Raw genomic sequence first — 16,852 nt, forward strand, 5'->3', positions numbered from 1 at the left:
GCAGAAGCAAAGAAAAAGATGGCAACCCTTCATTCTAACATGTTTGAATACACAGAGATTCTGCCCTAGATATTTAAGAACTAAGCTTCCAAAGCCTGGGTGGACAAATCTGTCTGTTTTGATTCTTTCGCTATTTTTTTTTAAAAAAATTAATCTCATGAACTTTCCATGCTGTTTAGGAAGAAAGTTGTGGATTTTGACAAGTACTGCTCAAAAATGAATTGAACAAGTTTATCACCCATCCCTACTGGTGGCTTGGTCCCTCACCTCTGGTCATGGGATTCATGGCTTAAGTCCTAGAAGTCTGTGATGTTGAGCAAGGGCTCAAAAGGGGAGCATGGCCCACTCATATGTATTTCCCCCTTCCTCCTTATCACCCCCCCCACCCTTGGCAGTAATCAGCATCCAGAGAGAGCCGGTTTCTGCTGTCTCCAGTGACATCAACTTCCCCATGAAAGGCCGGCGGGGAATGAAAGACTGGGCCCGCCACTCTGAAGACAAAATCTTCATTCCGAAAGAAGTCCTCAGCCTCTCCTCTTCTGGTATGTGGTCTGTGCGTGTGAAGCTGGCTGCCCATGGGGGTGGGTGGGGAGGAAGGGGTGGTGTGAAATGCAGTTGGAGTGGTCCCCTCCCTATGCATCCATATTTGAAGAATGGGAAGGAGACGAAGGAGAAGCAGCGCCCAGCCTGGGAGCCCCTGATGCTGTCGCTTTGTTGAAGCTAAGCAGGGGTGACGGTGGACGTGACTGATGAGAACAGCCCTGTGGGAGACATGTGCAAAGGGATGCAAACTCCTCCAGGGAAGAGCAAGATAAGAAAAGGATAACAAATCAATGCTGTGTTTTCTTAAAACAACCACCACCCTGAAATGGTTTCCGAAACTCAATTTTTTAAACATTCATAATACTTACATTTGAAAGAATTCTGCAACTTTTCCATATATTTTACCATCCTGTCAAAAAGTACTTTTAAAAAACAGAATGTTAGATTTTTGATATTTCAGTTTGCCATGCTATTTCAGAAGTCAATTGTCTTTTTCAAATTTGAAATTGGAATTTGACATTTGAGAAATTGGATTCAGATTTTTATAAGGCAATTTGTGTCGGTTCACCAAACAGTGTGTGCAAGCAGGCAGCCATGTGATGGTGTGAGTAGGTGCAAGAAGTCCTGCCTGCCCCTGCCTGCATAGGTTATAAAGTTGGGGTGACTACAGATGGCCAACTTGCCACAGGCTTAATTTCAGGAAATTTGGCCTCTTCCAAATGTGTGCTAAAGTGCAGTGAAACAGACAGCCGTGGCTTTGGAGGATGATCTGGTTGCATTTGCTCTACCCCTAGTTACTAATTTGTTCTGTTGCTATGGAGTGAAGAGCTCTTCCTCCATGCAGTGTTTTGTCACTACTTCCTGGTTATAGGGAGGAAATAGTTAGCTTATTCATTCTGACAAGTGTGTCATTTCGAAGAGGGTAAAAAAAACCACTGTGTTTCCCTCCCTTTGAAGTTACTCTCTTTGGCTGGATTCGGACACGGTCTGGGCTCCCATACACAGCCGTTTGGCTACCACTTTGCGCCTCCTTTCTCACAAATAGCATAACAAACCAGGAAGCAGTAGTTAAGCATAGCTTCCCAATACATGCAGAGGAGGAGCTATGGTTACTGGTTCTCAAACAAGCCAGGATTTGGAAGTTGAGGTCTCTTTTGTTGATTTTATAGTGCCCCACACAGGTCTGCCTGAGGACTATTATTCCTTCTGCAAAGGCAGGGGTGCAGAATGTTGTGTGAGACACAGATGAAGTAATTTGGCAAACACACACACATGAGGCCTGGGAACAAGGGGTTAAAGGCACCGCCACCTTTCCCAGAGGCACTCTGAGAAGGAGCAGCAGGGCCGGGCAGGGCCGGTCTGGTGCCCTCTCTGGGCATAGGCATAATCAATACCTTCTTATTTATTTACAATGTTTATATACTCCACCATATCTAAATAGATTCTGGAGCAGCGAACGCAGGAATACAACAGTGAAAAGCGTTAATATTGTTCTTTCCCCTCCTGGCACTTCTGTGCAGAAACCGATGAATCATCGTATTTCGTCATTGGCGCCATCTTGTATCGCACATTGGGACTAATCCTGCCTCCTCCTAGGTGAGTAGTTGTAGTTGTGGGGAATAAGGTGATCAATGGCTGCCAGTCAGGGTGGCAATATATTATCAGAGGTGGTGTGCTTGGACACACGAGTGGAAAGGTGCTATTACATTCAGGTTTCTCATTGGGGCATCTGTTAAGCCACAGTGGGAACAGAATGCTGGAGTGGACCGGGATTTTGCCTGATCCACCATGGTTCTTCTTATGTTCTTACGTGGTGGCATGTGGAAAGTGAGTTTGAGTTAGCACACTCAAATGCTCAAGGGTATGTGTCAAAACAGATGTGTGTGTGTGTGTGTGTGTGTGTGCGTATTTATATTCAAAATGCATTCACATTAAGGTGAAACAAAGGACATGCTGAGCATCACAAGTGCAAGGGTGATAGGCAAATGTACGCACACACACAGTATCTTGGACTCCGGAGGTTGAACCAGAGAATTCATGAGGCTGGTATCCAATCTAGCTAGCTCTCTGGGACTAGGTATGCTTAGGCTCAGAGCCTTTTTCAAGCACAGAAGGCGCAACAGGAGTGTGCAGATTCATCCGTCTGATTTAGGGTGACCATATGGAAAGGAGGACATGGCTCCTGTATCTTTAACAGTTATATTGAAAAGGGAATTTCAACAGGTGTCATTTGTATGCATGCAGCACATGGCGAAATTCCCTGTTCATCACAACAGTTAAACCTGCAGGAGTCCTGCCCTCTTTTTTGTAGAGGGACCAGATACAAAAGAGGGCAGGGCTCCTGCAGCTTTAACTGTTGTGTTGAAGAGGGGATTTCACCAGGTGCTGCATGCCTACAAACGACACCTGCTGAAATACCCTTTTCTATGTGACTGTTAAAGAGACAGGAGCCCTGTCCTCCTTTCCATATGGTCACCCTATCATAGAGATTGCAACAATGTGTAATTGGGTTGGGGTTGGGAGTGTAAAATAGCACCCGTAGTTGGCATCTCTCACCTACTTCCTTGAAACTTGCAAGGATCGCATTGCAGGGGAGTTAAAGAAGTATAGGCAATGACCGGGTTGCTTTCCTCCACTCTGCCTCGAACCATTTGGCTTTTGCAAACTCACGAGATGGTTCAAGAAATACCAGTGTTTGAGCAGAGAAGCCAACCAGTTTCCCTTCCATCCACAGAAGTCCCCTAGCTGTCATGTCCAAAGTTCTCACAGTGACGGTGAAGCCACCAACCAAGGCTGTGGAACCCTTGATCATCGTGGAGCTGTCCCATATCATCAACGTAAGTGCGCAAAGGACCACCACCTGCCGTCTCTGCCATGGGTGCAGCCGTTCCTTGCTGAGGAGGGAACTAAGCTCCCCGGACCCTTGCCGCCCGTCTGGCACGGCTCGCCCTGTGCTGTGTGCTGGCGGGCGGTGCAGGGACGCCCGGCGAGAGGCCTGCCATTTACTTGCCCAGCCACCATTTGGTGGGAAGTGGCAGCTCCTTCTTTTATGTAACGGGGTCTTTTACGCAAATGGTGGCCATAAATAAGCCCATTTACGCAAATTTATAGACAATTTATGCCTGTAATTTTACATAAATAGGCTTATCTAGGGCCGCTATTTAAGTAAAAGTCCCCTTTATGTAGCACAACAAGCCACCATTTTCTGCAAAATGGCACCCTGGCGAACTTGCCCAACTTGGTGCACGCTAAGCTAGGCAGGCGGGGCGGCCCCCAACCCCCCTCCCAGTCTCCGATATCCCTCGTGGAGACTGAAATGAGAAAAAACATTTCCCTGCATCCACAACATGCAGTTTAGCACCTTGCACCAATTAACGGCTCTCCCTCTCCGCCTTTCCCCAAGGGCACCTCGCATCCTCGGTGTGTGACCTGGGAGTACGCCAAAGTGTGAGTACATTTCGCCTTGCTATAGCCCGGGTACAGATGAGCACACGCATGTAGCTTCTGGGCTGGTCTGTAGTGTGTGTGTGAGAGTAAAACTGAGGAGGAGGAAATGGATGGGCTGTCCAAATGGCCCACCTCAGCCTTCCAAAATCTCCTTTTTAACCTTGCGTATTCTGCTTCTCTGCCCACTCCCTCCCAGAGACTAGGACGTCTCCCTCTGCCTAGAAGGAGCATGGCCTGGCCTGGACGCATTATGGGAGCCAGGAGGAGGCAGCACCGTTGCTGTTCTCTCCAGGGGAATAGGCAAGTGGCCGATGCCATTCCTGAGTTGCAGCCAACACGTTCTAGGAGAGCCCCAGGTGGGGGAGGCAAGTTGACTCCTGGAGAAGAGGTTCGGCCAGTGGAGGCTGGTGGCTCCAATGTTGGCAGGGCAGTGAATCTGCTCCGGGTTTCAACCAGAACCAGTCACAACTCCGAAGGAGCTATCCAAGGTGATTGAATAACTCCTTTAGAGTTCTGACTGAAACCTGGAGCAGATTCACTGCCCTACTGACATAGAAGCTACCAGCCGTCACTGGGTTCAGTTAACACTTTCCAGTAGGGGTGTGCACGGACCCCCCGCTCCGCTTCACTTGCAGATCCGCCATATTCGGAGTGGGCCGCTTCGCCCCGCCCCCGCTCCGCCCATTTCCGCTCCGCTCCGCTCGGAGCTCCGGATCCGGATCGGAGCTCCGTTTTCCCCCCCCATAGGGTTGCATTGAAAGCTAAAAAAGTAAACAACTTTTTTTCTGTTCAAGTTAGAAACCTCACGTTTGGCACCATGACACCTCATGGGGGTATACACACGCACGCCAAGTTTCAAGCCAATCCCATCATCCCCTGATTTTTGGGGAATTTTTGAAAATTGGGCACCCCATTCAGACCCCTTTCCATAGCTCCGTCAATTTGCACGTTAGAAACCTCAAATTCGCCACCATGATAGCTTATCCATGTGTCCACACGCACGCCAAGTTTCAAGGCAATCCCATCATCCCCTGATTTTTGGGGAATTTTTGAAAATCAGGCACCCCATTCACACCCCTTTCCATAGCTCCGTCAATTTGCACGTTAGAAACCTCAAACTCACCACCATGACAGCTTATCCAGGGATACACATACGCCGCACGCCGAGACTCAAGGCAGTCCCATCATCCCCTGTTTTTTGGCGGGGCTTAAACCTACAGACCTCTCAATGGGGCCATTTCAAAGGAAATCCCAACATGCCATGAATTGGGGAGTAGAGATCAACCTATATGAATCTTCTTCCACACTTGAAAAATGGATTTGGAACTTGAGCACAGGAAGGACTTCTCCCCTGAGTCAAAGCCACACACACACAACATCCCTGCAAGGCGGGCAAGGGAGGAGAGAGGGAAGGCAGGCAGGCAGGCAGCAGACATTTCTGGGGGCATAAGGAAGTGAGCCAAGGATAAGCCAGTAATGCATATAAAATGGAATAAATAAATAAATAAATAAATAAACGAAGGAGGGGTGGAATTAAAAGCAGCAGTGTTGCTGAATAAACAACAAGAAGAACTTTTTAAAAAAGGCTATATCTGTCTTTTACCAGTAATAGGGGGACGTGCCCGGGGGAGAGGGAAGCAGCTGCCAGTTCAGCTCAAGAAAGCCATTGCTTCACCACGAGAGCTCTGAGAAGTAAACGCTCACTTCAACTCATAATAGGCATCGCTCCACCACTAAGAAGTAAACGCTCACTTCGACTCATGATAGGCATTGCTCCACCGTTTTACTCTCTTTGGAAGGCTCCGATGGCCTTCCAGTGCAGGAGAGAGTGGGGGCACGTCCACGATGAGATGCCCTAGGGGAGCTCATCCCCTTGCACCACATCTTTTCAGTTGTTCCCCAAAGTTAGGGTGGGTAGCAGTGCTGTGTTTCTATCTCTTATTCTTGGCTTAGTATATGATTTCAGGTTGTGTTTGTGCATTTGGTGGGGCTACTGTGTTAAAAAACACTGGGAAAAGTCCGTTCAGATTAAGAAAGAGAAGTTTCCCAGAATCCCAAGTTACCCGTTTTGCCTATGCCCTCCTCTAACTTTGGGATCATGTGATCATGACCGGGAGCTGACTCTGCCCCTCAGCCCTTTGAAAAAGGTATTTTTCCCGCCGATTTTTTAATAAATTCTAGCGCGCGACCCGCACCACGCAGAGAGGTGAGAGTAGTCTCAAAATGACCCCCATCCACGACTCTCTATGCACAAGAATTTCCAGAACGATAGCTTAAAAATCAACCCAGTTATCCCCGATTCTTTCCCGCAATGCAATCCTATGGGCGAAAAGCCGAAAACTGCCGTTTGAGCCACGCTGTCCCTGTTTGTTGACCCGATTTTTAAAAAAATATAGCACGCGACCCGCACGACGCAGAGAGGTGAGAGTAGTCTCAAAATGACCCCCATCCACGACTCTCTGTGCACAAGAATTTCCAGAACGATAGCTTCAAAAACAACCTAGTTATGCGCGATTATTTCCCGCAATGCAATCCTATGGCAAAATGTTTTCAAGATGGCGACCAGAGCGCTCCGCCTGAACTAGGAGCTCCGAAAAATGGTCGCTTCTCTTCGCCTTGCTTCTAGGGGTCCGCGGTCCGCTTCTACTCCGCCTCTGGGTAAGGCGGAGCAGGCCAATCCGCTACTGCTTCTCCGCTCCTAATCGGAGCGGAGCACATGCCTACTTTCCAGCGTAGCTTTTCTGTGACTGTGTGCTGAAGGGATGACTTCTTTAAAAGCCTTCTTGCAGCTGTCGGGTCAGAATCGCTTTTGTCTCCATGTTATGGAATGGAGGGATTACGTGGACTTCGGGGGTGGAAAGATGGGTGGATGGGGGCCGCCTTTGTGTTGTTGGGGTGTGTGTGTGGATACTGTGACGGGAGTTATGCAGACTGCAAGAGGCGACGGCCTTTGCCTCTCTGCTGCTCCTCACTGGCTTAAGGCATTTGGGGTTTCAAGACTGCTCGGCTCTTCACTTTAGATCTTGCAGTAAATACCACGTCTGCTAACAGGGTTTAATTCTGGCCGCAACTTCTGTATCAAATGGATCTTTCATGAACTTGCTATAATATTACCCCCGAATGGAGGAACATCCGAATTGCCTGCTTGCGTAGGTGTGGAATGGCAGCCAAGTAGGCTGGCTCTGTGAAATTATGCAGTAGATGCCCGGCCCAATATGGAATGTGTGTTACCAGAGGCCTAGAATCGTTTAGGGATTCTGTTGGTATACCATCCTGCATGCTGTCTAAAAGAACTCCTGAGTGAATCCACCTTGGGGGGCGGTTTCCTGCTCATCTCTGGTTTTCACAGGGTGCCCTTTGTCAAATTGCAATTCTAGCTCTAAAATAGGAATAACACTGTAAATCATCTTAAAGAAATGATGACGAAATAACTTAAGAACAAAATGTTGGTACCTACTTTGAATGATGGGACTGCTTTAGGAAAGAAAAGGAATTTATATATTTCAATGAATTAATATAGTAGGTTCGTTGATTTAACACGTGACTTGTAGAGACTTGGTTTCATTTGGCAGAGAACGGCCACCAACTTCATCTGTTCGGACATCCTAACGCTCACACCCACACGAAATTGAGAGCCTTGCCTCATGGAATCTTTCTGTATAAATAAGAACATTCCTTTCCCTTTGTTCCATGTTGTTTTTGTTTAATTGTACGTGAACCAGCTCTTCCGTCATTCCACGCTCTTTTCTCCAAAAACATAAGGCCCGGAAGTCGGTGTCTTGAGAAAAACGGTCTCCCCAAGTTTGCGGTGTTCGAGTCTTTAGCAAAGCGGTGGCGAGCAAGCACTCGCTACCCTGACCAGAGCTACCTGGAGAGATACCTGGAGCTGGGTGGGAGCGCTGTCCACTCCTCCAGTGCTGAACTCTCTTTCTGCATTGTGTTGGCGTCTCATTATACATCAGAAAGGGACCCAGCAATACCTCTTCTCAATCGTCACCTGTGCTGAGCGAGAGTCTCCCTTAATGAGGCCAATCTCTCCCCACCCACTGTGGGTTAACTTTGTTAATAACGGCTATTGATTAGCAGGCGCTTTGTGATGGAGGCCTCCTGCCTGCCAGATGTAATTCATTATCAGCTGGCCGGGAGGGAGGATATAGTGGCAGAGGGTAAAATAGGACAGATCACCCTCCGAACGTGTGAGGAAAGTAGCTGCAGTGGCATCCCTTGCTTCCCACTTAAGCCCTTAGTTGGGCTTCAGAACCACCCAGAGCATCACAAGCCTGGAAATGCATGGATTTCCGATTGCAACTTGTGTCCAGTCCAGGGTCCATTTCTGCCTGACGCAGAGTGGAGAAATCCACCAAATCTCATCCAGCCATACTGATGAACGGGGCCCTCTTATGAGTAACTAACAAGCTAGTAAAACCCTCTGCAGCATATAGATGCGCAGCAGGCTCAAAAAGCAAAGAAAAGTGGAGCCCTCTCTTCCCCTTTCACCAGTCCACTGTGTCCCTTTGCTGGCCGTGGAGGAAGGCCAGCTGAGCAGGCTGGTGAAGGAGACAGAAATCCCTCTTCGCCGGGCCTTTCAGTACACACCTGGGGAGATTCTATGCACTCACTTGTGTCAGCCAGTGGTTAAAGACAAGACTGATTTAGGGCACAATGCCATGGCTTTACACGCAGGAAGGCCCCGGGTTCGATCCCTGGCAGCATCTCCATGCAAGGCAGGAAAAACTCCTGCCTGAAACCCTGATGAGCTGCTGCCAGTCAGTGTCGACAATACTAGGCTAGATGGACCAATGGACCAGTGTCCTGTGTTCCTTCAACTCCTGGCCGTGCTCACTGTGTAGTGCTGGGAGTGGGAGGACGTTCTGTTCTGTCTAAACATGCATTGGGCTGCATGGTTGCTGGATGAGAGCAACTCTCTCTTCTTCCAAGACACTTAGTACACCAGGGCAAGAACCCCACTGGCCTTTGGGAAGTGTTGCTTTCCCATGGGCTACTGGATGGGCTGGGGGCATAAGCTGGGAATTCTTCTGCTGAGATGTTGATCTGAGCCAGAGAAGAATGGGGGGGGGGGTGCTCCTGAGGACCATTAGCAAGACCCTGCACTGAAGCTTGTTCCTAGGGCCTGATAGGATTTGCTGGCATCTGTACTTCCCCAAACAGCAAAAGCAGCCAGATGCCGGGAGAAGAAGTAACTGTGTTTTGCACTTGATTGGCTGACTCCTCTTTAGAGTAGTGGCCAATGAACTGTGCGACCCGACAAGGCGGAAGCTGTGTATCACATAAATGTGGCCCTACATCCTGTCTTAAGGAGACCTGTTTCTCATTTGAACCCCTTTTATTAGCTACCCTTACTAAACCAATAGGAAGAGAGAATACATATCCATGTGCTGATCAGTTTCTACATACTTGGGCACTCCCAAACCATGCAGTTGGCTTTTTTGCCCAAAGGACCTCTCCTATTGGTCTCTCCTGTGCAGCTGCCTCTCTTAGTTTCTTTAAGCAAAGCTCTGTCAGCACGATTGTGAGTTTCAAAGAAATCAGACCGTCTCCTGACACTGAAGTTATCTTCCACAAATGATGGATTTGTTCCTGCAGCAGGTAACCCTTTAAAACCCTTTGATCTCCACCTGCGTTGCGTGCAATGCAATGCAAAGAAGATCTCTCCCTTCCTTTGAAGTGTGGCCTCCCTTCAGATCAAAGGACATAGACGAGAGGCGGAATTTCCACACCTTTTGAGGTTAGTTCATAGCCAGTGGATGGACACTCAGTTTGGAGAGGACCACGGAGACACAGCTACAGAATTTCTATCACCAGAGCCCCATATCCACTTGAGTTGCTGCCTGCTAGTATAGTTTTATTTTCATGCTTTAATTTGTCTCTGAATTACAAAGTAGACCTTGACATCTTGGGTGACAAAAGAGATATTTACGTGTTTTAAGTCCTGTCTCTGTAGGGCATTGGGTTTTATATCTCAACCAATGTGTGAGAACCATTGGGTAGAAGTTACATGGCTTGGGAAGATTACCTTTCCTGTCCAGAGATGTTTTAGACTTTCACTCCCATCAGCCCCAGCAAGCATGGCCAGTAGTCAGGAATGCTGGGAGTTGTGATCCAAAACATCTGGAGGGAAGGGCTGCCCTGTTCCTTTGCATTTTGTTTTGTTTCAGAAGAGGTGTTTATGCTTTGCATTCCCCAATATGATGCCTTCTAGATGCATTGGTCTACAACTCCCATCATCCCCACATCTAATCCAACACACATGGAGGGCACCAAGTTAAGAAGACTGGCCTAGGGAATAGGAGCCTTCTCCGAGCTCCAGATCAGGCAGGAGCACCAACCTAATACTATCAGCATGTTGTTGTTTATTCGTTCAGTCGCTTCCAACTCTTCGTGACTTCATGGACCAGCCCACGCCAGAGCTTTCTGTCGGCTGTTGCCACCCCGAGCTCCCCCAAGGTCAAGTCTGTCACCTCCAGAATATCATCCATCCATCTTGCCCTTGGTCGGCCCCACTTCCTTTTGCCTTCCACTTTCCCTAGCATCAGCCTCTTCTCCAGGGTCTCCTGTCTTCTCATTATGTGGCCAGAGTACTTCAGTTTTGCCTTTAATACCATTCCCTCAAGTGAGCAGTCTGGCTTTATTTCCTGGAGTATGGACTGGTTTGATCTTCTCGCAGTCCAAGGCACTCTCAGCATTTTCCTCCAACACCACAGTTCAAAAGCATCTATCTTCCTTCTCTCAGCTTTCCTTATGGTCCAGCTCTCGCAGCCATAGGTTACTACGGGGAATACCATTGCTTTAACTATGCGGACCTTTATCATCTCATTTTGCTTGCAGAGTGTCTCTATGTGTGTGTGTGTGTGTGTGTGCACGCACACATGCACACACACACACACACACACAGAGAGAGCACCTATTAAACAGCATTTGATAAATTGCTCCTCGTTTTGCTCAGGAATTCAAGTGTTCTGGCTTCGTCATTGGGAGTCTTGCCTGTCTTCTAGTGCTGCTGCACTGCTTAGTTACAGAATAATTGAGGAGTTGGAAGATCCCTGCTTAGAGGTGCAGCCCTACGCGCGTTGAGACAGAAAAACGTCCTAGAATTCCCAGCGTTCCGCAGCCAGCTTAGACTCAGTTCCTGGCAGTAAGAGCTCTAAGCTAAAACTGGCTGGGATTTTTGCCCCCTGCTTTTGCCTTCCCTCAAGCCCCATTTGCTATCAGCCCTGCACATGACTGGAATGCAGCCTCCGAGGGATTCTCTGAATTTGAACTTGTCCCTTGGGGTGAAAGAGCCCTGCCCAGACGCCTTCTCCTATCCCTACTTTGTCCCGTTAGAGTGGATGGCTCTGGGCTACATCCGTCCTAGGCTCTGTGCAGCATTTGGCTGCAGAATTGCACCCTGCAGAATTGCCACAGCAGTAGCACCCTGCTTCAGGGGTTCTTCAGCTTTTGGGCTTCAGGGCAGCTCTATTGTTAAGGCACCCCTGCATATCAGACTCCCCAGGCCTGGGATTGTACGTGGGGTTTTATTCAGGCAGAGCTTGTCCTCTGACCCTGAACTGTGCCCCACTTGTCCCAAGTCAGCTCCTGCTTCCCTAGCTGGGATGGCATCAGGGCTGGAGCTCCGGAGCCTCGTGGCTCCAGTGTCAGCGGGGTGAGGAATCTGCTCCGGGTTTCAGTCAGAACCTGTCAGAAGTCTAAAGACCCATGGTGCTTCAGACCTCAGATAGCTTCTTTAGAGTTCTGACTGGTTCTGACAGAAATCCAGAGTGGATTCACCACCCCACTGACATCGGAGCCACCAGACTGCACGGTTGTGGAGATACCCTTCATTTAGGCTTACCACAATGTGTGAAGTTTAGTGCTTCTGTAGCAGTGATTGAAATGGGGGGAGAAAACAGGAATGCCAAAGGGGATCAAACTGAGAATGTGCTGGAGCAAATGTTGGTTTTATTTATTACATTTAGATCCCGCCTTTTTTCCTCCAAAGAACCTAAGGCGGCATACATAATCCTCCTCCTCTCCATTTTATTGGTTACTTTTGAGGAAATATTTTTAGACACTCAAAAATGCCCAGGACTACAGAAAAGCTAGGAAGAGAGAAGCAAACAGTGGCACCTTCACTGCCTTCATTTCCTGATATTCTTTTCCAAAACGGAGCCCCATGGCGGCTGCCTGACCTAGATCCCCTTCTCCATCCAAACAAGCCAGGTTATTATGGGGTGTGTGTCTTAATGGGGTGGGTGTTGACAGGACCGGTGCTGCCATAGAGGCAACTCAGGCGGCCGCCTAGAGCGCCAAGCAAACGAGGGTGCCGAACAGCGTACCCGGAAGCTGCTCTCCTAGAGCGGCTTCCGGGTGTGCTGTTCCAAAGCCGCCGCCCCAGCCTCCGCCCAACCCCAGCGTCCTGGCTCCTTCGAAGCCAGGACACTGGGGTTGGAGGCGGAGGCTTCAGTACGGCACGCCAGGAAGCCACTTCCAGGCGCGCCGCTTCAAAGCCTCTGCCCCGCCCCCCAACCCCAGTGTCCTGGCTTCGAAGCCGGGAGCGGGAGGGAGTGGGTGAGCAAGGGGGGCGCCGTAGCGGTGAGCGAGCGAGTGGGGGCGGCGGGCGAGCGATAGTGGGCGGGCGGGCGATGGGGGGCGGGCGAGCGGGCGGGGGGAGCAGTGGGGGAGCAGTGAGTGAGCGAGCGGGCGGGTAGGCAGGCGAGTGAGGGGCAGTGAGTGAGCCGGGGGGGGGGGGGGCGGCTTCAGAACGCGTCTGCGCAATATAGTCTGGCGCTGGCCCTGGGTGTTGTTCCTTCCCCAAAAAACTAATCCTTCCTCTTCTGATTATGGTACGATGCCACAGTGTGGCCTTGCGCCAGTCAGATAGTTGTCCATCCACCTCTGGGGAGCCAGGCTGAATTCACTTGAATTGTTTCCAAGGGGTTGGTTTGCGGCCAAAACTCCACTCTTGAACGGAAAGGGCGATCTGTGCATTTCAGGGTGTGGCCTCCTGTTTTATTGTTTAAGCAAAAACTCATATTTACATGCAATACACAGATGAGTTCACTCTAGGGAGGTATGAGAATTTCGTTTGTGTTTGCAAATCATGCAAACATGCTCCGTTCAGATTCATGAATGTGAGCAGGAGAGCGTGTTGTCCCAAAATGCTCACAAATCCCCGAGTTTGCACACGTGCTAATAAATGTGAGCATTTTTTGCATTTTACTCTATGGGGGAAATTTTGCATTTTCAGAGTGCTTTTTTAAAAATACGTTTTTTCTGTTAGAAATGTGTATTTTCCCTTTTGACTGAAATAAATAATAATTTTAAAAAACTACATGAATGAATGTGAAAACCATAGCTATCCGGGCTTCAGTTTAATGTTCGGAGAATCTTGGCAATCATAAAATTCGCTTGTCTGTCCATCCCTACTCTCTCTCTCTCTCTCTCTCTCTCTCTCTCTCTCTCTCTCTCTCTCTCTCTCTCTCTCTCACTCTCTCTCTCTCACACACACACACACAGAGAGAGAGAGAGAGAGAGAGAGAGAGAGAGAGAGAGAGAGACAGAGAGAGAGCACCTCAGTATATGCAGATGTGTTCAGAACTGCCTGAAGCTATTCTTTTCCCTATAGCTTTTAAACATTGAGTTTGTTCTGACTCTATACTGTTAGCTTCACCCTACCCGGTGCCTGTTTACACTTCCCTGTGCCTGTTTGCATTCTCTTTCCCTCTTTATTGTTTACTACAACTTTATTAGATTGTAAGCCTATGCGGCAGGGTCTTGCTATTTACTGTGTGGTCTGTGCAGCACCATGTACATCGATGGTGCTATATAAATAAATAATAATAGATAATTTGGGAAAGAGAAAGTAGCTTTACACCACTTTGGGTTGTCTGTTGCTGGGAAACCCAGCCCTTTTTGGAACTGACAGATCCTTGCGATGGACCTGCGGGGTTTGCCTTAGAGCCGAGCCCCACAATACTTCCTGAAACCCAGGAACTTTACTGGGGCAGAGGGAGGAGGGTTGTGCAAAATCATGGACCATGTTGCACAAAATGTCAGCTGTAAATATAGCAATTTGCACAAAATGGGGGCTGTAAATGATCTAATTTTTGCAAGCTAGACCATTTACGGCAGCACTGTTTACAGATGCTATTTTGCACAAATCATGATTTGTGCAAAATCCCCCTCTCCAAAAAACCCTCACGTTGGCCTGACTTGGCACATGACAAGTCAGGCCAACTTGTGGATGATTGAGCCATAGTCTGGGGGGGGATGAGCCGCGAAAACCCACTGAGCTCCACCCACCCACCCCAAATGGATTCCTCTGACATCCCCAACCTCACTACAGGAGTGACCCCCCTCAGTGGCAGGCAGCCATGTCCTCCTTCAGGATACTCCATTCAATTCCCCCTTGCCCCCAGTTTCCCGTATCTCTTTGCATGACGTGGGCTGTTGAGCAAGCTCAGTCCTCATTGGGCTGCTGTTTGGTGGTGGTTGTTTTTTGACACACCCTTGAACTTTTTTTCCTCTTTTTGGAACTTCTGCAAACCTCAAGGTTTATTATCAGAAGGAGGCTGCACCTAGGAGCAAGCCAAGTTTAGCACTGCACTGTGGATGGGGCAAATTCAGCATATGCCCTGCACATGGAACGCTTTCATAGGCTGTCCACTCATGCTAGAGTAGAGCATCATCTAAGTTCTGTTTTTGCACTTTTGAGGCCAACATGTCGTGCTCCTTCGCATTGAAAACAAGGGGTCACGTTATCTCGGCCTGGGAACCTCTGGGTTGGAGGCTGCAGCCAGTCCTCATCCGCTCTGCGTTTGCTTAGGCCTCAGAGCCTTCCCTCTCAATTCTGTGATGGCCCCTTTTACTACCAGGCACACTTGCCAAACCTAAAACCACCAGGGAGCCCATATAAACCCCTGGCTGTTTGTTGAGCAGACCAGAAAACTAGCTAGCTTCCAACCCCAGGGGAACCCAGCCTGACCCTCTTTTTGTCGCAGGCGGCTTGCCCATCTCAATCTCTCCCAGAGCCCTGCCGGCATCAGCCTTCAAATCCAATCAATGCTTAGTGCAGCCACAACACACACACACACACACACACACACCCCTGCAAGCCCCTAGACCTTCCCCACCGGGGAGAGGAGTCTGCGAGCAACACTGGGCTATGCCAGCAGCCGAGAGGGGGCTGGAGCGTTGAGCTCTCTGCCCAAGGATGGGGAGGGAGGGAAGGAGGGAGGGGAGACTTTTTACCCCAGCAACTGGGTCAGAAGATAAAGCAAACAGCTCAGGCAGAACCCCGGCGCTTGCCGTGCGCACACGGGCAGCCCGCCACGCCGCGTGCAACGCAATCCATCAGCAGGACGGTGCCCTGGGAAGGGTTAATGCAGGCAGTGAGCCGACGGGATGCGGGCTGTGTGAGCGTGTGGCGTGTTTGATCATTGAAATCTCTCTCCCCCCCACACCCCTCTGCCCTTTCTCCTTCGCATTCCATCCATCAGGGAGCTTGGCGCCGGGAACTGGAACACCGAGAACTGCCAGGCCGTGGAAACTCTCTCGGCTCATACCAAGTGCCAGTGCAGCCAGCTGTCCACCTTCGCCGTGGTCGCCCAGCTGCCCAAAGACCTGGTAAGTGTTGGCTGAGTGAGGACGGAAGGGAGAGCCAGCCGGCTGTTCGCTGCCCTCGGAGGCCGCCCAGCCCGAGGCAGGTGGGGTGAGGTGGACAAGCTTGGGGCGCCATTAAAGTTGGCAGGGTGGGGAACAGGATGAGGCAGCGCTGACCTTGGGGGCCCGAGGGCCCAACTCAGGGGGACGTGCTCCTGAGGAAGCGCTGGGCCAATGGGCGGGAGCCGCCAGCTTCAATGGGGCTTGACCCAGGAGAAGCTCCTCCCGGATTTGTGTCCCGTGGCACTTAGCCAGGGGGAGAGGCGGAATGCCTCCTGGATTCTCTCACCCAGTCCCCAGCTGTCTTTAGGTGTCTCTGCTCACCATTTATCTCAACGGGGCAGGGAGGGGAGCCAGGAGAGAGGGGATGGGCAGACGCTTTCCTTGGCAAGGTCTGTTCTCGTTACGAGACCAGAAATCCCCCCCAATAAAAACTCTCTTCGATTTGGGCCCAGAAGGAGTTTGGCAGGTTGCATCTCTGCCATGCCGTTGTGTTCCTTTGCGCCGACCTCCTCATGTACAAGCCCACGTCTTCGTTTCCTATGAGCCTATTCATCCAGCACGGCCTTTTCTCTTGTAGAGCTGGAAGCGCCTCTGGGCCGGGACTCACCTCAGCCCCTTGTGAACTCGCTTGGTAGCCTTGGGCCAGCAGCCAGCAGCCAGCAGCCTCTTGGCCTCCATCCCCAGTCTGTGATCAGCAGATAATAATTATGACCTACCTTATCAGCTGAGGCTGGTGGCTCCGATGCCAGTGGGGCGGTGAATCCACTCTGGGTTTCAGTCAGAACCAGTCAGAATTCTCAAGGAGCCAACCAGGGCGTGAAGCACCTTGGATATACTTTAGCTCCTTTGAGTTCTGGCTGAAACCTGGGTGCAGATTCACTGCCCCACTGATGCCAGAGCCACCAGCCTGCACTGTACCTTATAATGTTGTTGTAAGAGTTACTGAGATTATATTATATGTGGAGCATTTTGCACAGTCTGGAGTCCTAATATGAATACTAAATATTTATTTTAATATTAAGTGGAGGAGGAGGAGGAGGAGGAGGAGGAGGAGCCACCTGTTTGTTCTAGGGGTGGTTGAATTTGTCTATTTCCAGCCACTTGTACTTGTGCTCACTGATCAATGTATTCTGCCAACGATGAGCTTAGATGGAGTAACGTTGGCTATGAACGCCAACAGGGCGCATAAATATTGATG

At 49.8% G+C, this 16,852-nt stretch overlaps 1 protein-coding gene across 1 annotated transcript in view; it reads left to right on the forward strand.

The window, feature by feature from the left end:
- The window catches only part of ADGRB2 (adhesion G protein-coupled receptor B2), a 103,447-nt gene that overhangs the window by 40,673 nt on the left and 45,922 nt on the right, over positions 1–16,852 (forward strand). Inside the window, exons 10-14 of the mRNA XM_063140528.1 lie at positions 396–542; positions 2,064–2,139; positions 3,278–3,380; positions 3,947–3,990; positions 15,489–15,615. Coding sequence (XP_062996598.1) covers positions 396–542; positions 2,064–2,139; positions 3,278–3,380; positions 3,947–3,990; positions 15,489–15,615 — 497 coding nt within the window. The remainder of the gene's footprint in view (positions 1–395; positions 543–2,063; positions 2,140–3,277; positions 3,381–3,946; positions 3,991–15,488; positions 15,616–16,852) is intronic.

Source organism: Elgaria multicarinata, chromosome 13 (assembly GCF_023053635.1).
Source record: "Elgaria multicarinata webbii isolate HBS135686 ecotype San Diego chromosome 13, rElgMul1.1.pri, whole genome shotgun sequence".
Lineage (NCBI taxonomy): Eukaryota > Metazoa > Chordata > Lepidosauria > Squamata > Anguidae > Elgaria > Elgaria multicarinata.